Source organism: Delphinapterus leucas, chromosome 1, assembly GCF_059928025.1.
Source record: "Delphinapterus leucas isolate spDelLeu-1000000601 "Yukka" chromosome 1, BTC_Dleu_Yukka2, whole genome shotgun sequence".
Taxonomy (NCBI): Eukaryota; Metazoa; Chordata; class Mammalia; order Artiodactyla; family Monodontidae; genus Delphinapterus; species Delphinapterus leucas.
In genome coordinates this window covers 84,806,271-84,829,804 of record NC_143129.1, presented here as the reverse complement: position 1 = coordinate 84,829,804, position 23,534 = coordinate 84,806,271, and the positions used below count along the sequence as shown (strand labels likewise).

The following is a 23,534-nucleotide window of genomic DNA, read 5'->3' as shown; positions in this document are numbered from 1 at the left end:
TCATTACCCTCCAAACTGCTGTTTCCTGGTATGCTTTTTGGCATCTTGTTTTGCATATGCTGGGTTTAGAAACTGGCCACTATCTTGAGGGGAATTTGTACCGAGATTATCGAGCTACTACTTCTCTGCCATTCTTCCCCTCCCTGGGAGTCCTCCTTCAAGTCTCAGCCACTTTGGCAGCTCTGAACTTTATTTGAGTCTTCAGCCCAGTAATACTGCATCTTTTATTTGGACTTTATTCTATAGTGCCTGATTTGGAAAATTCCCTCAGGAGAAAAATCCCAGGGTGAATATGGAGTTCATTTCATGTGCTTCTCTTCTCAAGGATCATAGATTCAAGTCCTGTGTGCTTAGGTTATTTGTCAGTGGCTTCAAAGAGTTGTTTTTATATTTTTCTATATTTATATATGTAATACTTACATATTTATAAATTCTATTCTATCCCACCCATCCCCACACCCAAGGGGGGGAAGAGTCAGTCTGATACATGCCCCTCCATCTTAACTGGAAGTGGAAGTTTCAGCACTTCTTAGCTTTTGAGTTTGCAGTAACTTCACTGAACTGTTTATCTGCCTCAACTAATGAAGACGGCATATTCATTTTAAATTTGGGAACCCCATTTGTTTCAATTTGTGTATTAGATAAAATCTACCACTAGCCTATGGACAAAGCCAAAGTCTGAGTCTGCTAGGAGAGCAACTTCAACTAATAGGATTAGAAGCCTGATTTCAGAGAATTAGGTGGCAAAGAATGTATGTAAAGTCAGGAAGTATAGACATCAAATGCATACAGTGCATATAAGCAAACTGGTTATGAACGGAAGTGAGAGATATGATATGGTGGTTAGAGGGGGAAGGCTTTGTTTTAGCGATGAGGAAACTTGAGCATGTTTATAGCCTGGGCATGGAGCTAATGGAGAAAGGGAGGCCAAAGATACTAAGACAACAAAAGATAATTAAGAATTCCCTAGTAGAGATGAGAGTGATAGAGTAAGTTGCTTCAGTAAGATAGATTGGGGGAAAAAGAGAGGTAAAGATATAGATTAAGTTAGGAGGTTTGAAAGAAAGAATGAGATACCTGATAGTGTCATTTTCTGGAAGCAGTTGGAATCATGATGGGAGAGACTACTTAAAGATAAAGAAATAGTAAAGAAGCAGAATGAAAGACTGGATGAGTTTCATGAGTGAAATACGTCTCTGATTACTCCCAGTTTTGAGGCTTAGGCAACTCAGTGGATGGTAGTGTTGGGGTTAATAAAACAGAACTGAAGAGCAGATTTGGGAGGAAAAAATGAGTTAAGAAGAGTTCAGCTTTATTCACACTGAGTTAATCAATAATAGTGACTGGGCTTCTCTGGTGGCCCAGTGGTTGAGAGTCCGCCTGCTGATGCAGGGGACGTGGGTTCGTGCCCCGGTACAGGAAGATCCCACATGCCGCGGAGCGGCTGGGCCCGTGAGCCATGGCCGCTGAGCCTGCGAGTCCGGAGCCTGTGCTCCGCAACAGGAGAGGCCACAGCAGTGAGAGGCCCGCGTACTGCAAAAAATAAAAAATAAAAATAATAGTGGCTATTGCCTATGAACCTTGGGATCCATAGTACCCACTACAAAGATAAACCTTGTCCCTTGCAGGTCTTGCAGGTCACACTGGGGTTACCTCCCTATAAACCCATTGTAAGTTGAAAATACCTTAAGTCAAAATGCATTTTATATACCTAACGTACCAAACATCACAGCTTAGCCTAGCCCACCTTAAATGTGCTCAAAACACTTACATTAGCCTACAGTTAGGCAAAATCATCTAACACAAAGCCTATTTTATAATAAAAAAGTGTTGAATATTTCATGTAATTTATTGAATACTATACAGAAAGTGAAAAACAGACTGGTTGTATGGGTACAGAATGGTTATTAATGTATCTGACTGGGAGCCCAGCATCACCAGGGAGTATTACCCCATATCTCTAGCCCAGGAAAAGATCAAAATTCAAAGCTCTAAATCTGGTTTCTACTGAATGCATATCGCTTTCACACCATGGTAAAGTCGAAAAATTAAGTGGAACCAGTAAGCGGGGGCCTTCTATAGAATAGTGCAGCAGGAGCGTTCTGCTTTGCTGGAGACTCAGCTTCCATTCTTAGAGGACACTTGAATATAAGAAAAGGGTTTTCAGAACAAACATTTAGTGGACGATTTATTTGACCTAGGAACTTTTTTTTAACCATGAAAACTCCCTCTGACTTGATGGTGGATACCAAGCTATATACACTTTACTATGAGTTCTTCATGAAAAATGACAATCAGAAAGTCTCAACAGAAAGGAAAATTGAGGTTGTTTAGGAGAAAGGTTTTTACAATAACTAAAAGAAAAATTGAAAAGATTTTAAATGAGGGGATAAGAAGGGAAGAGAGGGAAAGGAGGCTAGACAACAACCTGGAGAAGTAATGATTCTGAGGAGAATAATATAAAATATAAGAGGATGACTGATTTGGAGGGTGGAGGACAAAAACCAGGAAAATATGGAGAGAGGGAATGAGAAAAGGAGAAACTTTTTGAGGTTGGAAATTGAGGACGGTGACAATGAAGCAGACAGGAAGAAAAAAGAAAGCAGGTCTGGAAGTGAAAAGCTCTCCAGGTTGAGGTGGTGGGTGGAGAGAAAACGGGGAGATGACAGAGGGTTAAGAGGCAGCGGCGGGCGTTTGTGCGAGAGGGACCGAAGCAATCTGGGCGGAGCAGGTGGCCGAGGCAGCCGCGGAGGAGGCCTGGTCTTTCCAGGTCTCCAACACGACAGTGGCAACTGGAGTGGATGGTAATCCACGCCCAGAGGATGCGCCCTGGCAGTGCGGGAAGACCTTAGGAAAACCAAGCAAGGACGGTAACTAGGATTGGGCTGTCCAGGCCCGTGAAATTCATGAAGAGGACTGACAGCGGGTCCTGCTGCCGCCGCCGCTGCGACTGCGGCCGCTGCTGCCGCGCGTCCAGCCGGGCGCGCCACGCGCCCTACTGGTCCAGGGACACGGCGCGAACCCCACAGTCCTCACGGCAGTCTCCCGGCCGGGAACGACGGCATCCCGAGCCGTCCGGGAGCTGGGCAGCAGCGGCCGAGGAGGAAGAGGCAGCCGCGGCAGCCGCACCCTGGATGAGGTGAGAGCGGCGCGGGAGCCCTGGAGGCTGCAGACCGCACCGGGAGTGGCGGCGCCCTTTGCGCTGGTTAGGAGAAACGCTTTCGGGGACCCACGGGCTGCAGCCCCGAGCGCTTGGGAGGGGTTGGCACAGGGTGACATTAGCTTGGAGCAAGTTGGAGGGCACGGCTGGGGACAGGGGGGTGATGGAGCTGGTGGCGGGGACAGGTCGGGGAGAGACAGTAGGGAGTTGCCTAGAAATACAGGTGTGGAGCTGGATTGTACCGGACTAAAGCTTAGGAAACGCAGTCCCTCCCCAAGGTCTTTGCTTAACGTGTAGTCAACGGCTTTGTTGGTAGAGGTGAGATGGAAGGCCATGCCGGTTGGGTCGAGTCAAAGGAGAGATGAACACATGATTCAGAAGGCCATGCCAGGTTGGAAGCGCTAGGAATGGTAAAGAAGATAAAGGACCAGGAAATTTGTGTGGGTGTACAGTTGAAAGAGTACCCACTGCCTTATCTTATCCTTTTTTTCCCTCCCAATCAGATACAGACAGCAGGGTGGGGGTTGGTTCTTTCCTAGGCTACCTCTCTTCTCCTGCAGAGCTGGAGCCTTGCCTGTTGGCTGGATGACGCCCAGCAGGATGAGCCCCACCTAAACCCAGTCACTTCCGTTGCTCTGGCTTGGAAGACCAGACAAATTAGGCCCAAATTTTCTTCATGTAGCAGCAGCAGGATGAAAGTCTGCCATACATACTATTTCTTTGGAGAAGAGACAGATTGTGCTGCTGACTTTTTGAAATAAACATTTCCTTGTCAGAGCATCTTTAGCTTATTCTTTTATGTGAAACTAGCACTCACAAATCAAACTACAAGGCAATAGTGGTTTCAGTATCTAAGCTGCCATTAACTAACTGGGATCTGAAAAAAGTTTCTTCATTTCTCTAGGCCTGTTTCCTATGCATAAAATCAGGATTTGTGTCTTCTGAGTATTAATTACAGAACCAAATATTAATGCGATCTGTATTTTGTGCTCAAGACTATGTTTTATTTGTGAATGAGGAAACTTAATTTATTCACAGGCAATTGTATTTATTCATCACACTGTCCACTGTTTATTTGAGAAAACTGAGTCAGACTATTCAGTTAACAGTACTTAAAGGAATCACATTTCTATTAAGAAACTCATGATAAATTATTGCTTTTAAGAAGGAATGAAGCAAGAAGTATTCATTATTTGATTTTTTATAAAGTGGAATTTTAGCCCAAACATAATTGCTTTTTTAAACATGTGTATCTATGGTGTGTTGAATATTTTTCACAGATTACTTTGGAATTTTTTTTAAAGCCTGAAACAAAAAAAATTAATCTGAATATATATTTATAATTTAAAGTTTCTTAACTACTTTATATATACTGGGGTGAACTCTTTTCATCAAAAGAAGCATTACCATTGCAAAATTTTAAATGTGTCATGACTCGTTATCCTAAAGATGTGATTTTTCTTACTGTCTTTGGTAACAAAAAGTTTGTAGTGTTAGAATTAGTTCTCTAAATTGTGGTTTAATTGTTAAAATAGAAGGTATATGCTTTCATTATTTCCTTAATAGTTATTCATCTGACATGTCTCTACATTCATCTTAGTTGATGTGATGAGGCTTGAAATGTTTTTAAACATTTCAGGAATACTCAAATGAAACAGTGTCAGAAACTTCACTGAGGTTGGTGCTACTCTGACCCTCATTTAAAAATCAGTTCTCTAGGAATGTGCAACATACTTTTAAAAACATACCTGTCTTGGACTTCCCTGGTGGCGCAGTGGTTAAGAATCTCCCTGCCAATGCACGGGACTTGGGTTCAAGCCCTGGTCCGGGAAGATCCCACATGCCGTGGAGCAACTGAGCCCATGTGCCACAAATACTGAGCCTGCGCTCTAGGGCCTGCGTGCTGCAACTACTGAAGCCCACCCACCTAGAGCCCGTGCTCCGCAACAAACAGAAGCCATCGCAATGAGGAGCCCATGCACCGCAACAAAGAGTAGCCCCCCCTCGCCACAACTAGAGAAAGCCCACAGGCAGCAACGAAGACCCAAAGCAGCCAAAAAATAAAATTAAAAAAAAATCCCAAAACCAAGCAAACAAACAAACAAAAAACTACTCCATATTAAAAACAACAACAACAACCTGTCTTAGCTATAGTACTAGAGGTTTATGAGTATTAGAGGCTTGCACTTGGGAAGGAGTATCTTTGGTATCCAATTTTCTAACTCCCAATCAACTAAAAATGGAAGTAAGCAGCTCATTTTAATTCACTGGGTTTTTTTTGTTTTTTTTTTTAACCAAGCAATGATGGTGGAGGCCAGTACAAAACTGGATGCAAAACTACCCTCAGGTAGTTGAGAATCTATAGTTCTAAACTCTGCTCACCTAACTACAGTATGGAAAAAGGACTATAACAGTAAGATGGACTGTGGAAATAAAAAATAAATAAATAAAAGACTACTATATAAACCTAGAATGGCAAATTACTAATTTATAATGAGGAGTCATCTTAGGGAACTAGACTCTCTTTTTTTATTTAAGTGAGGTCTCTTGGCATACTTGCCACATTTGGAAGCCAAATTATAATCAAAAGTTTGTTTGTGAAACTTGAATTTAGAATAAGGAGAATTAATCAGTGAATTCTAAATTTAAAAAAAAAGTAATAGCTTCAAACAGAGTATCAAAGGATACAGATGGGTTCTTTCTTCCTTGGATGGTGAGTGGCATTAATGATCAACCTCTCTCCTCATGCGCACCTTCTTTTTTTCGCTGACATGTTATTTCTTCAGGTAGTCGTCTGTTTGGCTTGGGAATCTTTATGTGTTTTTCAAGTGCCTGCATATTTCTTCTCTGAACCAGTTTGTCTTCATTGTAAAGTTTAAATTCCAAATGGCAAGCTTACTTTCCTTAGGCAAAATTCATGATGGGGGTATACGGAAGTGGGGCTGGGGGACCTTGTTTTAGCCCCTCCATGCTGGTAATATGAACCACGTGGTTAATGGTAACTGGATATGGCGCTAAGAGGCAGAGGATCAGAGAGGGCTTCACACACACAGGGGATGAACTTTTTCTGGCCTAACAAGATAACGAAGCCAGAGTTGGATGGGAAGTAAATTTTATTTATTTATATATTTTTTAACATCTTTATTGGAGTATAATTGCTTTACAATGGCGAGTTAGCTTCTGCTGTATAACAAAGTGAATCAGCTATATATATACATACATCCCTATATCTCCTCCCTCTTGTGTCTCCCTCCCACCCTCCCTATCCCACCCCTCTAGGGGGTCACAAAGCACCGAGCTGATCTCCCTGTGCTATGTGGCTGCTTCCCACTAGCTATCCATTTTACATTTGGTAGTGTATCTATGTCAATGCCACTCTCTTAGGAAGTAAATTTTAGCAGAGGGATATGAGCAAAATGTATGGCCCTGGGAAAATGCCTTATTGAAATGAGACGCATGCTGTGATAGAACTTTTCTATGAGGATTTCATTCAAAGGTTTTCCTCTTTCAAGTATACAACTATTTAAAAAGAGGAATTAAGTGAGTTGCCAGATTATGGCAATATGCCTCAATGGGCACTTGTGAAGCCTAGCAGATTGCACATTCTAGGTGGATAGCCTGGAACCAGCAGGCAACTATTGGAGGTTGGGGGTGGTGGGAAATCATGTCAAAGAAGGATCAGTATACTTCTAACATCAAACTTCAACCATTGTGTCTCTTTAGCCATCTCTCTTTTTGTTATTTACTTTTTTCTTACTGCTTTATTGAGATGTAATTGACATACAGTAAACTGGGCAAATTTAAAATGTACAATTTGAAAAGTCTCAATATGTGTATCAATACATACCTGTGAAATCATCACATGTCCATCATCCTATAAAGTTTCCTTCTGCCCTTTTAAAATCCCTCCCTTCGGTCTCATCTTGCCCCAGTAACACACAGGCAACCACTGGTCCTTTTGTCACTACATGATAGTTTGCTTTTTCTAGAATTTTATATAAATGGGATTATACAGCATGAACTCTTTGTTTTTGCCTTGCTTCTTTCACTCAGCTTAGTTATTTTAAGATTTATCCATACTGTTATGGGTATCAATAGTTCATTTTCTTTCATTGCTGAGTAGTATTCCATTGTATGGATATACCACATTTAGTTTATTCATTCACCAGCTGTTGGGTTGCTTCCAGTTTTACGGCTATTACAGATAAAGCTGCTGTGAATATTCATGTACAAGTCTTTGTGTGTACATATGCTTTCATTTCTCTTGGGTGAATTTCTAGGAGCAGAACAGTAGGCATATGTTTAACTTCTTAGAAAATTGCCAAAATCTTTGTCAAAGGGATCTTGCCTTTTACATTCCCAGTAGAGATGTATGAAGGTCCCTATTTCTCCACATCCTTGCTGACATTTGTTACTGTCTTTTTTTATGATAGCCATTCTAGTGAGTGTGAAATGGTATCTTATTATGATTTTGATTTGTAATTCCCATTGACTACATATATTGAACATCTTTTCATGTGCTTTAATACCATCTGTATATTTTTGGTGAAGTGTTTGTTGAAATTTTTGGCCCATTTTTTGTGGAGTTGTTTGCTTTTTTATTGTTAAATCTAAGAGTTCTTTATTCTAAATACAAGTTTTTATTATATATGTACTTTGTAACTATTTTCTCCCAATCTATAGTTTGTCTTTTCATTTTAGTAACAGTATCTTTTGAAGGCCAGAAGTTTTTAAAATTCTGTAAAGTAAGTCCAAACTATCAAATTTTTTTAAAGGATTTTGCTTTTAATGTTACATTTAAGACACCATTACTTAACCCAAGGTCACAAAAATATTTTCCTATGTTTTCTTTTTCTTTTTACATCTTTATTCGAGTATAATTGCTTTACAATGCTGTGTTAGTTTCTGCTTTATAACAAACTGAATCAGTTATACATATACATATGTTCGCATATCTCTTCCCTCTTGTGCCTCCCTCCCTCCCACCCTCCCTATCCCACCCCTCTAGGTGGTCACAAAGCACCGAGCTGATCTCCCTTTGCTATGCGGCTGCTTCCCACTAGGTATCTATTTTACGTTTGGTAGTGTATATATGTCCATGCCGCTCTCTCACTTTGTCACAGCTTACCCTTCCCCCTCCCAATATCCTCAAGTCCATTCTCTAGTAGGCCTGTGTCTTTATTCCCGTCTTACCCCTATGTTCTTCATGACATTATTTTTTTCTTAAATTCCATATATATGTGTTAGCATACAGTATTTGTCTTTCTCTTTCTGACTTACTTCACTCTGTATGACAGATTCTAGGTCCATCCACCTCATTACAAATAGCTCAATTTCATTTCTTTTTATGGCCGAGTAATATTCCATTGTATATGTGTGCCACATCTTATTTATCCATTCATCCGATGATGGACACTTAGGTTGTTTCCATCTCCTGGCTATTGTAAATAGAGCTGCAATGAATATTTTGGTACATGACTCTTTTTGAATTATGGTTTTCTCAGGGTATATGCCCAGTAGTGGGATTGCTAGGTCGTATGGTGGTTCTATTTGTAGTTTTTTAAGGAACCTCCATACTGTTCTCCATAGTGGCTGTATCAATTTACATTCCCACCAACAGTGCAAGAGGGTTCCCTTTTCTCCACACCCTCTCCAGCATTTGTTGTTTCTAGATTTTTTGATGATGGCCATTCTGACTGGTGTGAGATGATATCTGATGGTAGTTTTGATTTGCATTTCTCTAATGATTAGTGATGTTGAGCATTCTTTCATGTGTTTGTTGGCAGTCTGTATATCTTCTTTGGAGAAATGTCTATGTAGGTCTTCTGCCCATTTTTGGATTGGGTTGTTTGATTTTTTGTTATTGAGCTGCATGAGCTGGTTGTAACTTTTGGAGATTAATCCTTTGTCAGTTGCTTCATTTGCAAATATTTTCTCCCATTCTGAGGGTTGTCTTTTGGTCTTGTTTATGGTTTCCTTTGCTGTGCAAAAGCTTTGCAGTTTCATTAGGTCCCATTTGTTTATTTTTGTTTTTATTTCCATTACTCTAGGAGGTGGGTCAAAAAGGATCTTGCTGTGATTTATGTCATAGAGTGCTCTGCCTATGTTTTCCTCTAAGAGTTTGATAGTTTCTGGCCTTACATTTAGGTCTTTAATCCATTTTGAGCTTATTTTTGTGTATGGTGTTAGGGAGTGATCTAATCTCATACTTTTATATGTACCTGTCCATTTTTCCAAGCACCACTTATTGAAAAGGCTGTCCCTTCTCCACTGTACATTCCTGCCAACTTTATCAAAGATAAGGTGACCATATGTGCATGGGTTTATCTCTGGGCTTTCTATCCTGTTGCATTGATCTATCTTTCTGTTTTTGTGCCAGTACCATACTGTCTTGATTACTGTAGCTTTGTAGTATAGTTTGAAGTCAGGGGGCCTGATTCCTCCAGCTCTCTTTTTCGTTGTCAAGATTGCTTTGGCTATTCGGGGTCTTTTGTGTTTCCATACAAATTGTGAAATTTTTTGTTCTAGTTCTGTGAAAATTGCCAGTGGTAATTTGATAGGGATTGCATTGAATCTGTAGATTGCTTTGGCTAGTAGAGTCATTTTCACAATGTTGATTCTTCCAATCCAAGAATATGGTATATCTCTCCATCTATTTGTATCATCTTTAATTTATTTCATCAGTGTCTTATAATTTTCTGCATACAGGTCTTTTGTCTCCTTAGGTAGGTTTATTCATAGATATTTCATTCTTTTTGTTGCAATGGTAAATGGGAGTGTTTTCTTAATTTCACTTTCAGATTTTTCATCATTAGTGTATAGGAATGCCAGAGATCTCTGTGCATTAATTTTGTATCCTGCTACTTTACCAAATTCATTGATTAGCTCTAGTAGTTTTCTGGTAGCATCTTTAGGACTCTCTATGTATAGTATCATGTCATCTGCAAACAGTGACAGCTTTACTTCTTCTTTTCCAATTTGGATTCCTTTTATCTCCTTTTCTTCTCTGATTGCTGTGGCTAAAACTTCCAAAACTATGTTGAATAAGAGTGGTGAGAGTGGGCAACCTTGTCTTGTTCCTGATCTTAGTGGAAATGCTTTCAGTTTTTCACCACTGAGGACGATGTTGGCTGTGGGTTTGTCATATATGGCCTTTATTATGTTGAGGAAAGTTCCCTCTATGCCTACTTTCTGCAGGGTTTTTATCATAAATGGGTGTTGAATTTTGTCAAAAGCTTTCTCTGCATCTATTGAGATGATCATATTGTTTTTCTCCTTCAATTTGTTAATATGGTGTATCACATTGATTGATTTGCGTATATTGAAGAATCCTTGCATTCCTGGAATAAACCCCACTTGATCATGATGTATCATCCTTTTAATGTGCTGTTGGATTCTGTTTGCTAGTATTTTGTTGAGGATTTTTGCATCTATGTTCATCAGTGATATTGGCCTGTAGTTTTCTTTCTTTGAGACATCCTTTTCTGGTTTTGGTAACAGGGTGATGGTGGCCTTTTAGAATGAGTTTGGGAGTTTTCCTCCCTCTGCTATATTTTGGAAGAGTTTGAGAAGGATAGGTGTTAGCTCTTCTCTAAATCTTTGATAGAATTCACGTGTGAAGCCATCTGGTCCTAGGCTTTTGTTTGTTGGAAGATTTTTAATCACAGTTTCAATTTCAGTGCTTGTGATTGGTCTGCTCATATTTTCTATTTCTTCCTGATTCAGCCTCGGCAGGTTGTGCATTTCTAAGAATATGTCCATTTCTTCCAGGTTGTCCATTTTATTGGCATAGAGTTGCTTGTAGTAATGTCTCATGATCTTTTGTATTTCTGCAGTGTCAGTTGTTACTTCTCCTTTTTCATTTCTAATTCTATTGATTTGAGTCTTCTCCCGTTTTTTCTTGATGAGTCTGGCTAATGGTTTATCAATTTTGTTTATCTTCTCAAAGAACCATCTTTTAGTTTTATTGATCTTTGCTATCATTTCCTTCATTTCTTTTTCATTTATTTCTGCTCTGATCTTTATGATTTCTTTCCTTCTGCTAACTTTGGGGTTGTTTTGTTCTTGTTTCTCTAATTGCTTTAGGTGCAAGGTTAGGTTGTTTCTTCAAGATGTTTCCTGTTTCTTAAGGTAGGATTGTATTGCTATAAACTTCCCTCTTAGAACTGCTTTAGCTGCATCCCATAGGTTTTCGGTCCTCGTGTCTCCATTATCATTTGTTTCTAGGTATTTTTTAATTTCCTCTTTGATTTCTTCAGAGATCACTTCATTATTAAGTAGTGTATTGTTTAGCCTCCATGTGTTTGTATTTTTTACAGATCTTCTCCTGTAATTGATATCTAGTCTCATAGCATTGTGGTCAGAAAGGATACTTGATAGAATTTCAATTTTCTTAAATTTACCAAGGCTTGATATGTGACCCAAGATATGATCTATCCTGGAGAATGTTCCAGGAGCACTTGAGAAAAATGTGTATTTTTTTGTTTTTGGATGGAATGTCTTATAAATATCAATTAAGTGCATCTTGTTTAATGTATCATTTAAAGCTTGTGTTTCCTTATTTATTTTCATTTTATATGATCTGTCCATTGGTGAAAGTGGGGTGTTAAAGTCCCCTACCATGAATGTGTTACTGTCAATTTCCCCTTTTATGGCTGTTAGTATTTGCCTTATGTATTGAGGTGCTCCTATGTTAGGTGCATAAATATTTACAATTGTTATATCTTCTTGGATCGATCCCTTGATCATTATGTAATGTCCTTCTTTGCTCTTCTTTATTTTAAAGTCTATTATGTCTGATATGAGAATTGCTACTCCAGCTTTCTTTTGTTTTCCATTTGCATGGAATATCTTTTTCCATCCCCTCACTTTCAGTCTGCATGTGTCTCTATGTTTCAAGTGGGTCTCTTGTAGACAGCATATATATGGATCTTGTTTTTGTATACATTCAGCCAGCCTGTGTCTTTTGGTGGGAGCATTTAATCCATTTACATTCAAGGTAATTATCGATATGTATGTTCCTATTCCCATTTTCTTAATTGTTTTGCGTTTGTTATTATAGGTCTTTTCCTTCTCTCGTGTTTCTTGCCTAGAGAAGATCCTTTAGCATTCGTTGTAGAGCTGGTTTTGTGGTGCTGAACTCTCTCAACTTTTGCTTGTCTGTAAAGGTTTTAATTTCTCCATCAAATCTGAATGAGATCCTTGCTGGGTAGAGTAATCTTGGTTGTAGGTTTTTCTCCTTCATCACTTTAAATATGTCCTGCCAGTCCCTTCTGGCTTGCAGAGTTTCTGCTGAAAGATCAGCTGTTAACCTTATGGGGATTCCCTTGTGTGTTATTTGTTGTTTTTCCCTTGTTGCTTTTAATATGTTTTCTTTGTATTTAATTTTTGACAGTTTGATTAATATGTGTCTTGGCGTGTTTCTCCTTGGATTTATCCTGTATGGGACTCTCTGTGCTTCCTGGACTTGATTAACTATTTCCTTTCCCATATTAGGGAAGTTTTCAAGTATAATCTCTTCAAATATTTTCTCAGTCCCTTTCTTTTTCTCTTCTTCTTCTGGGACCCCTATAATTCGAATGTTGGTGCATTTAATGTTGTCCCAGAGGTCTCTGAGACTGTCCTCAGTTCTTTCATTCTTTTTTCTTTATTTTGATCTGCAGTATTTATTTCCACTATTTTATCTTCCAGGTCACTTATCCGTTCTTCTGCCTCAGTTATTCTGCTATTGATCCCTTCTAGAGTATTTTAATTTCATTTATTGTGTTGTTCATCATTGCTTGTTTCATCTTTAGTTCTTCTAGGTCTTTGTTAAATGTTTCTTGCATTTTCTCTATTCTTTTTCCAAGATTTTGGATCATCTCTACTATCATTATTCTGAATTCTTTTTCAGGTAGACTGCCTATTTCCTCTTCATTTGTTAGTTCTGGTGGGTTTCTATCTTGCTCCTTCATCTGCTGTGTGTTTTTCTGTCTTCTCATTTTGCTTATCTTTCTGTGTTTGGGGTCTCCTTTTTGCAGGCTGCAGGTTCATAGTTCCCGTTGTTTTTGGTGTCTGTCTCCAGTGGCTAAAGTTGCCTCAGTGGGTTGTGTAGGCTTCCTGGTTGAGGGGACTAGTGCCTGTGTTCTGGTGGATGAGGCTGGATCTTGTTTTTCTGGTGGGCAAGTCCTCGTCTGGTGGTGTGTTTTTGGGGTGTCTGTGGACTTATTATGATTTTAGGCAGCCTCTCTGCTAATAGGTTGGGTCGTGTTCCTGTCTTGCTAGTTGTTTGGCATAGGGTGTCCAGCACTGTAGCTTGCTGGTCATTGAGTGAAGCTGGGTGTTGGTGTTGAGATGGAGATCTCTGGGAGATTTTCGCCATTTGATATTATGTGGAGCTGGGAGGTCTCTTGTGGACCAGTGTCCTGACGTTGGCTCTCCCACTTCAGATGCACAACACTGACTCCTGGCTGCAGCACCAAGAGCCTTTTATCCACACGGCTCAGAATAAAAGGGAGAAAAGGTAGAAAGAAAGAAAAGGATAAAAGAAAATAAAATAAAGGTAAAATAAAATAAAGTTATTAAAATAAAAAAATAGTTATTACAAAAAAAATTTTTTTAAGTAAAAAAAAAAAAACGGACGGATAGAACCCTAGGACTAATGGTGAAAGCAAAGCTATACAGACAAAATCTCACACAGAAGCATACACATACACACTCACAAAAAGAGGAAACGGGGAAAAAATAATAAATCTTGCTCTCAAAGTCCACCTCCTCAATTTGGGATGATTCATTGTCTATTCAGGTATTCCACAGATGCAGAGTACATCAAGTTGATTGTGGAGATTTAATCCGCTGCTCCTGTGGCTGCTGGGAGAGATTTCCCTTTCTCTTCTTTGTTCGCACAGCTCCCGGGGTTCAGCTTTGGATTTGGCCCTGCCTCTGCGTGTAGGTCGCAGGAGGGCGTCTGTTCTTCACTCAGACAGGACGGGGTTAAAGGAGCCGCTGATTCGGGGGCTCTGGCTCAGTCAGGCCGGGGGTAGGGAGGGGTATGGAGTGTGGGGCGAGCCTGCGGCGGCAGAGGCCAGGATGACGTTGCACCAGCCTGAGGCGCACCGTGCGTTCTCCCGGGGAAGTTGTCCCTGGATCCCAGGACCCTGGCAGTGGCGGGCTGCACAGGCTCCCGGGAGGGAAAGTGTGGATGGTGACCTGTGCTCGCACACAGGCTTCTTGGTGGCGGCAGCAGCAGCCTTAACGTCTCATGCCCATCTCTGGGGTCCGCACTGTTAGCTGCGGCTCGCGCCCGTCTCTGGAGCTCCTTTAAGCAGCGCTCTTAATCCCCTCTCCTCGCGCACCAGGAAACAAAGAGGGAAGAAAAAGTCTCTTGCCTCTTTGCCAGGTCCAGACTTTTCCCCGGACTCCCTCCCGGCTAGCCGTGGCGCACTAACCCCTTCAGGCTGTGTTTACGTCGCCAGTCCTCTCCCTGCGCTCCGACTGAATCCCGAGCCTCAGCTCCCAGCCCCGCCCGCCCTGGCGGGTGAGCAGACAAACCTCTCGGGCTGGTTAGTGCTGGTCGGCACCGATCCTCTGTGCTGGAATCTCTCCGCTTTGCCCTCCGCACCCCTGTGGCTGCGCTCTCCTCCGCGACTCCGAAGCTTCCCCGCTCCGCCACCCGCAGTCTCCGCCCGCTAAGGGGCTTCCTAGTGTGTGGAAACCTTTCCTCCTTCACGGCTCCCTCCCACTGGTGCATGTCCCGTCCCTATTCTTTTTTCTCTGTTTATTCTTTTTTCTTTTGCCCTACCCAGGTACATGGGGAGTTTCTTGCCTTTTGGGAGGTCTGAGGTCTTCTGCCAGCATTCAGTAGGTGTTCTGTAGGAGTTGTTCCACGTGTAGATGTATTTGTGATGTATCTGTGGGGAGGAAGGTGATCTCCGTGTCTTACTCTTCCGCCACCTTCCCCCTCTCTCCCTCCTATGTTTTCTTCTAGAAGTTTTATAGTTTCATGTTTTACATTTAGGTCTATTATCCATTTTGAGTTAACTTTTGTATCTAGTACATGGTATTGATCAAGGTTCTTTTTTTCGCATGTAGTGTTGTTCCAACACTGTTTGTTGAGAAATCTATCCTTTCTCCATTTAATTGCCTTAGCACTTTTATTGAAATCAATTGACCATATATATATGAGTCTGTGTCTGAATTTTCTATTCTGTTCCATTGATCTATTTGTCTATCTTTAGACCAATATCATACTATCTTGATTACTATAGCATTGTAAATCTTGAAATAATGTAGTGCAAATCCTCCAATTTCATTCTTCTTATTCAAAATTGTTTGGGCTATACTAGGTTCTTTGCATTTCCATATAGATTTTAGAATCCACTGGTCAACACAGACAAAAGGCCTGCTGGGAATTTGAATGGGATTGTATTGAAGTCTATATATTTAGTTTGGAGAGAATTTGATATTTTAACAATATTGAGTCTTCTGATCCATAAACATGGTATATTTCTTCATTTATTTAGGTCAGTGGCTCTCAACTGGGGACAATTATGCCTCACAAAGGACGTTTGACAGTATCTGGACACATTTTTGATTATCCTAACTCACAGCAAGGGTAATACTGGCATTTAGTAAATAGAAGTCAGGAATACTGTCTAATAATCTACAATACATAGAACAGTTCTGACAATGAAGAACCATCCAGCCCAAAACATCAATAGTGAGTGAGGTTGAGAAACCGTCATTTAGTTCTCCTTTATTTTTTCTCAACACTGTTTTATGGTTTTAGCATATAGAATTTACATATCTTATGAGACACATGCTTAAATTCTTAATAACTTTAATTCTATTATAAATGATAATGTCTTTAAAATTTCAATTTCTGATTATAGTTTATACTGTTTTTTGTATACTCATCTTATATCCTGTAGCTTTGCTAAATTCACTATTTAGTTCTAGTAGATTTTTTGTAGATTCCATAGAATTTTCTACATAATAAGTATGTCATCCACACAGAGAGGAAGAGGGAGGGAAGGAGGAAGAGACAGAGAGAGACAGAGAGACAGTTTTACTTCTTTCTTTCCAATCTCTATGTCTTTATTTATTTAGTTTGCCTTATTGCACTAGCTAGCACCTCTAGTACAAAGTTGATTTGAAATAGTAAAAGCAAACATACTTTGCCTTGTTACTGATCTTAAGAGGAAGGCATTCATTCTTTTACCATTAAGTTTATACCTGTAGGTTTTTCATAGGTACTTTTCATCAGATTGAGGAAGTTCTCTTCCATTCATAATTTTCTGTGAGTTTTCCTTAGGAATGGATGTTTGATTTTACTTCTGATGAGATGCCTATATCATTTTTCTTTTTTATTCTATTAATATGGTAAATTACATTGATTGACTTAAGAATATTAAAATTAGCGTTGAGTTCCTGGAGTAAATCCCACTTAGTCATGATATACTATCCTTTCTATACTGTTGGATTAGAGCTGTTGAAATTTTGTTAAGAATTTTTGCATCTATGTTCAGGAGGGATATTGATTTGTATTCTTCACTTGTAATGTCTTTGTCTGGATTTGGTATAAGGGTAATGTTTTCCTCATAAAATGAGTTGGGAAATATTCCTTCTTCTTCAATTTTTGGGGGAGAGTTTGTGGAGAATTGGCACTATTTCTTCCTTAAATGTTTGATAGAATTCAAAGGAAAATTATTAGCATAATGTCTTCAAGGTTCATCCATGTTGTAACATGTGTCAGCATTCTGTTCTTTTTTAAAGGCTGAATAATATACCATTGTATGTATGTATCACATTCTATTTATCCATTCATTTACTGATGGACATTTGGGTTGTTGCTGCCTTTTGGCTATTGTGAATCTTCTATGAACACTGGTGTACAAATACCTGCTTTCAATTCTTTTGAGTATTTACCCAGAAGTGGAATTGCTGATTTATGTGGCAATTCTATGTGGAACTCCCATACTATTTCCTATAGTGACTGCACCATTTTACATTACCAATAGTGCACAAAGGTTCTGATTTCTTCACATCCTCACCAACACTTGTTATTTTCTGTTTTTTGGGGCTTTTTTGTTTTAGTAATAGCCATCTTAATGAATGTGAAGTGGAATCTCATTGTGGTTTTGATTTTCATTTTCCAAATGATATTTTCTAAGGTCTCACATTTACTCACATATTTCCCATTTCCAGTTTTCTTTATTAGTTTGCTTAGATCTAGATTTCAATCTTGTATCATTCCCCTTCTCCTTGAAAGAATTTCTTTAACATTTCTTTTTTTTTTTTTTTTGTGGTACGCGGGCCTCTCACTCTTGTGGCCTCTCCCGTTGTGGAGCACAGGCTCCGGACGCACAGGCTCAGCGGCCATGGCTCATGGGCCCAGCCGCTCCGCGGCATGTGGGATCTTCCCGGACCGGGACACGAACCCGTGTCCCCTGCATTGGCAGGCGGATTCTCAACCACTGCGCCACCAGGGAAGCCCTCTTTAACATTTCTTATTCTTATTGTGCAGATAAACTGTTGGGGAATCCTTTCAGATTTTGTGTGTCTGACAAAGTGTTTTTTCCACCTTCATGTTTAAAAGATATTTTTGCTAGTTATCAGGACTGGCTACATAATTTGTGGGGCCCAAAGCAAAATGAAAATGTAGAGCCCTCTGTTCAGAATTATTAAGGATTTCAAGCCATCAACATCAGAATATTAGGGGAATTCCCTGCTGGCCCAGTGGTTAGGACTCAGCGCTTTTACTGCCAGGGCCTGGGTTCCATCCCTTGTTGGAGATCTAAGATCCAGAAAAAACCCAAAAAACAAAAAACAGCAAAATATTAAACCAAACACAGTCTTTTTGAGCGTAGTACTGTGTGACTATACAAGTTGCACATACAAGAAGACTACTCTGCTAGTTATAGAATTCTAGGTAACATTTTTTTTCAGCCCTTTAAAGATGTTGTTATGCTATCTTTTAACTTGCAATTTTTCTGATGAGAATTCTGCTCTCATTCTTATCTTTTTTTCCTCTGTACATAATGGAGGTTTTTTCCTCCTGAATGTTTTAAAAGTTTTCTCCTTTATCACTGATCTTAAGCAATTTGATTACAATGTACCTTGGTGTAGTTATTTTCATGTTTCTTGTGCTTTGGCTTTGTGGAGCTTATAGTTTTCATTAAAATTGGACAATTTTTAGCCATTCTTTCTTTGAAAATTTTTTGTCACTCCTTCTAACATTTTTCCTTTGGGAACTCTAGTTACACATGTATTAGACCACTTGATTTTTTCCCACAGATCACTGATGCTTTGTTCTTTTTTAAAAGTCTTTTTTCTCTTTGTTTTATTTTGGATTATTTTTATTCGTATGTCTTCAAGTTCACTAATCTTTTCTTCTGCAGTGTCTAAATTGCTCTTAATCCCATGCAGTGTATTTTTCGTCTCAGATACTATCTTTTCATCTCTAGAAGTTTGATTTGTGTCTTTAAAAAAATAAATTCCATATATTTTACTTAACTTGGTCAATCTTTATTTTACCTTCTTGAATATATGGAATGTTATAAAAATGGTTTTAATTCTAACATCCATGTCAGCTCCTAGTATGTTTCTAGTGATTGATGTGATTGATTTTTCTCTTCATTTTGAGTAGTGTTTTCCTGCTTCTTTGTATACCTGGTAATATTTGATCAGATGCCACATATTGAGCATTTTATTGTTGGATTCTAGATAATTTTTATTTCTGTAATTATTCTTGAGCTTTATTCTGGGACATAGTTAAGTTGCTTCAAAATAGTTTGACCCTTTTGGGTCTTGTTTTTAAGGTTTGTTAGGTGGAACCAAAGAAACATTTCATAACTTTCCCCTTTACTGGGCTGATACTTCTTTGAGTACGCTACCCAATATCCCATGAATTATGAAAATTTTTTCTACTTCTGTTGCTGGAAAAACAAAATCTTCTCATCCTGTATGAGCCAAGAAGATTGTCCCTCTGATTCTCTTATGTGGTTCTTACCCCAGCCTTAGTTTCCTCATACAAACATGCTGATCAGTACATAGCTGAATACTCAAGGGGGTTGCTTTGCAGATCTCTGGAATTTTCTCTCTTTTTTGGTACTCTGCTTTTGAACTCTTGCTACCTTGGCCTTCCCAAGTTCCTAGCTTTATCTCAACCTAGGGAGATAACTAGGCTCTGCCTTGGCTCCCTCTCTTACCACTACCAGCTATAAACTCTCTCCAAGAAGTAAACTAGGGCAGTTGTGTGCCTCACTTTGTTTCTCTTTTCTCTGGGTTCACTATCTGTGTTGCCTAATATCCAGTGTCTGAAAATCTTTCTTTCATATATTTTGTCCAGGTTTTTAGTTATTCCTATCAGCGGTGAGTGGTAATAAATATTGACCCTGTTACTTCATGCTGTTTGGAAGTAAATGTGGCTTTCTAGTTATCTTTTAAATTGCATTTTTAAACCCTGGCTATACATTTGAATTACTTAGGGAGAGTTTTAAAAACTTATGTACAGGCTCCACTCCAGACCAATTAAATCATGCTCTTTCAGATTGAGGCCCTAGCCTCATGTACAAAAGCACTCATGTACAGCAAGTTTAGAGAACCACTGAATTAAAGAACTGTTGCATTCATAAATAGTTCTGAGAGACTTTTGTGTTCTGTCACTCCAACTAAGACAGAAAGGTGGTTAGGTTTTTGTTTTTGATAAGCAGTGTGGAGCTATAGAAGGTTTTAAAGCAGGGTAGTGATGTACTTAGATCTTTGTTTTAGAACCATAAGTGTGACAACTGTGTGGGAGATGGAATGAAGTGGGTTGAGTGAAAAGAAGGGATAACTAAGAAGCTGTTACAAGTGGTTTGGAGTCTGAGGTTACGAGGGCCTGAACTTAGGCAGTGGTAGCAAGAATGCTGAAGAAGGGATAGATTTGAGAATTTCTTTTTTTTTTAAATTTTAATTAATTAATTTTTCATTTTTGGCTGCATTGGGTCTTCGTTGCTGTGCATGGGCTTTCTCTAGTTGCAGTGAGTGGGAGCTAGTCTTCATTGTGGTGCTTGGGCTTCTTATTGTGGTGGCTTCTATTGTTGCAGAGCACAGGCTCTAGGCACATGGGCTTCAGTAGTTGTGGCATGTGGGCTCAGTAGTTGCGGCACAATCAGTAATTGCAGCACGCAGGATCTAGGGCATGTGGGCTTCAGTAGTTGTGGCTTGCGGGCTATAGAGTGGAGGCTCAGTAGTTGTGGCCCACGGGCTCTAGAACACAGGCTCAGTAGTTGTGGCGCACGGGCTTAGTTGCTCCATGGCATGTGGGATCTTCCCGGACCAGGGCTCGAACCCATGTCCCCTGCATTGGCAGGCAGATTCTTAACCACTGTGTCACCAGGGAAGCCCCTAGATTTGAGAATTTCTGAGGTAGAATTGATGGCACTTGTTGATCAATGAAGTATGGGAAATGAAGAAGAGGGAGGAAACAAGAATTACTCTTAAATTTCTAGGTCAACTATGGAATGATTACTAATGTCATCTACTGAGAGATAATATGGTAGGAGAAGTAGATATCAGGGAAATGAATTACTTTCATGTGGGACATCCAGAAGGAGGTGTCTTGCAGAACTGTATCCTGACCGCTAAATCTTTCTGGGTCATAAAAGAGAGAAAACATTTAAGTGCATATCTTTTGAGTGTGTTGTATGGTTTTGAACAGATGTTCAAAAGCTATATCGTTCTGCTTTTATTTGATTTAGGTTAATATTAAAATCTGTTTGCATTTCTTAGGCATACATCAGTCTACATTAAAGTAAAGTAGATGGCTTCTGGATGACAAGATATTACGTCAGGGATTAGTGCAGACATTTGTTTCTCTGTCTTTTTTTTGGCTTTTTTTTTGGAGGGGGAGCATTTACTCATTCCTCCTTTCTCTGGACAATAACTCTACATCTCCTTTGGAGAATTACCCTTTTTTTTTTTGCCATTGCTTTATTAAAGTCTTATGCGATGGTCTATTAAGGTACCCTGCCCTCTTCTAGATAGATGGGGGTAATGAGACCCACACTAGTATAACCTGACTCTCTGCATGGACATCGCATCTTCATGGAGCAGCACAAGAGTAGAAAAAATGGTTGGGACCAATTGGTTTCTTCTTGCTACCTGGGTTCTTATTGCTTCCCCTGCTTCTGTCCCTTCTGAACCCTTTTTTTTTTTTTTTTTGAGTTTTCAACTGTTCTGTTGATTCTTTCAGTATCCTCTTTTTAGAAACTAAATTTAGCCAAATTTAGTTCTGGTGAGGAGATAGACAGTAAACAAGTAAATAAATATACAAATAAAATGATTTCTAATGGTAATAAGGCTTACAAGGAAAATAAAGTAGAGTTATTGGTTAGAAAGGAATGGAGGCAGATGGAGATGGGAGAGCCTCAATTGTAAAACCCTTAAGGTAGGAATAAGCTTGGTATGTTTGAGCAACACAAAGAAGACCAAGGCAGCTGGAACATGCTAAACAAAAGGAGAATGGCAAGAGATAAGGGGGATGAGGTGGGCTGGGCTAGGTCACCTGAGACCTTGTAGGCCATAATAAAAAGTTGATTTTATTCTAAGGACATTGGGAAACCAAGGAAGGGTTTGAAGCAGGAGCATGATATGATCTGGAAAATGTTTTAAAATATCACCCTGCTATTGTAAAACAAACTTTAGGAGTGAAAGAGTGCTTCTAATAGCAGAAGCAGGGAGGCTGCTTTGAAGACTATTCCAGTAAGTAGTACAGATATAAGAAAATGGTGATTTAAATCTTGGTGCCAGCAGTGGGGCTGGTAAGAAGTGAACAGATTCAGAATGAGTTGGAGGTAGAGCCAACAGGATTCATTGGTGTATTGGATGAGGGGAATGAAGTTTAAAAAGGAGGTATCACAGGCCTTTTAAAAAAGAGTAATTTAACTCTAAAATTGCTCTAAAAATTAAGTCTATAAACAGAAAATAATTTTAATGTCAGTTTAAAAAGAAAGAGAGTAATTTTTCCTCACAGTCTCAGGAGTTAATTCAGGGATGGGCACTGACTCAAGTTAGTCCAGACAGGATTCTTCAGGAACCTTCTGAAAGTGGCAACCTGTCTTCTAATGGATGTGAACCTGAAGAAGAATGTAAGCCTGGGCCTGCTGGCAGATAACATGCTACCTTGCAGACACTGAAAATAAAACCAGCACAGAAAATAATTGACAGAAGGAGAGAGAAAACTCCATTTTTGGAGTCTCTGTATTAAGCCGTATTTGAAACCTCTGGTTGAGGTTTTTGCTTAACCTTAGTTGAAGTTTTATCCCCACTCAGTATGGGAGTGGTGGTGTTTAGGTGAAGGGACAAAAGGATGACAGTCACACCCATAGAGAAGACCCTGGATAATGTAAAAAATACCTTCACAGAGGGTTGTGTATGTTGACAAGATGGTGGTAGTGTTTATGGTGGGAAGGTGTAGCAGGCAGGGAGATGTTTGCCTCAGGACACGGCAACCTCTCCTTCAAGTTACCTGTTCTCTCCGTCTTGTTTGCCAGAACATACTCATAAGTATAGGGGATTTGTACTAGATCTCACAGGAGTTCCAAACAGAGTTTGTGCTTTAGATTTTTGATCACTGACATCCATGGCAGCAACATTATCACTGTTATTATTATTACACGTATAATTTACATTATTAATAATATTTATTGAGTACTGGCTACATGCCAGCATTATACATATCTTAAGCAATGTATAAGCATAAGCTCATTTAATCCTCACTTCAATTCTGTGAGAAAGATGCTATTATTATCCCTGCTTTTTTAGAAAGCTTAAATGATTTGACAAGATCACACAGTTATGAAGTGGTAGAGGTGGTACTCAATTGGCAGGTGCTAAATTTTTGTTTCATGTGCATTAGAGTCATTATTTTTCTTCATCTTGTATGCTTTAAATTCTTTTTCCTTTTAATGGCCCTAGATCTGCTTTTCCTTAAAAAACAAATCAAAACAAACAAAAGCAACAAAAAGCCTTTGATAGAACTTAGACGAAAAATGGTTTGGTCTCCAAATTAGCATAACAAGTGTGAAATGTCATCTGTTTTAAAATAATAAACGGCATTACTAAAATCTGACCTTGTGAGGATTTGCTTTCAATTCATATGGCAAAATGCCTGAAGGTCAACACAGAGAAATAAATGACCTGTTTAAAACAAAAGGAAGTGTACCTAGACATGAGTGAGAGTCTATCAAAAAAGCATCAGATAGCTCCATATTCAGGTTAATAAAATTGGGTGAATTGCACATTTCAAAAGAGAATCTGGGACACTGTGCAAATAACAAAGACTTAAAGCAAACTGGGCTCACTGCCCAGAACAGTGGGCACATGTGGGGGGCTTTTCTCCACTGTGTGTGTG

At 39.4% G+C, this 23,534-nt stretch overlaps 1 protein-coding gene across 3 annotated transcripts in view; it reads left to right on the top strand.

Annotated features, from left to right (window-relative positions):
• Nucleotides 1-1,931: 1,931 nt before the first annotated feature.
• PDE4DIP (phosphodiesterase 4D interacting protein) overlaps nucleotides 1,932-23,534 on the top strand; it is a 230,620-nt gene continuing 209,017 nt past the window's right edge. For 2 of the 3 annotated variants that reach the window (XM_089916999.1, XM_089916997.1), the window contains exon 1: nucleotides 1,932-3,139. In XM_089916999.1, the coding sequence (XP_089773125.1) occupies nucleotides 2,907-3,139 (233 nt within the window). In that variant the 5' untranslated portion in view covers nucleotides 1,932-2,906. The remainder of the gene's footprint in view (nucleotides 3,140-23,534) is intronic. The other variant, XM_089917001.1, reaches the window with a different exon arrangement.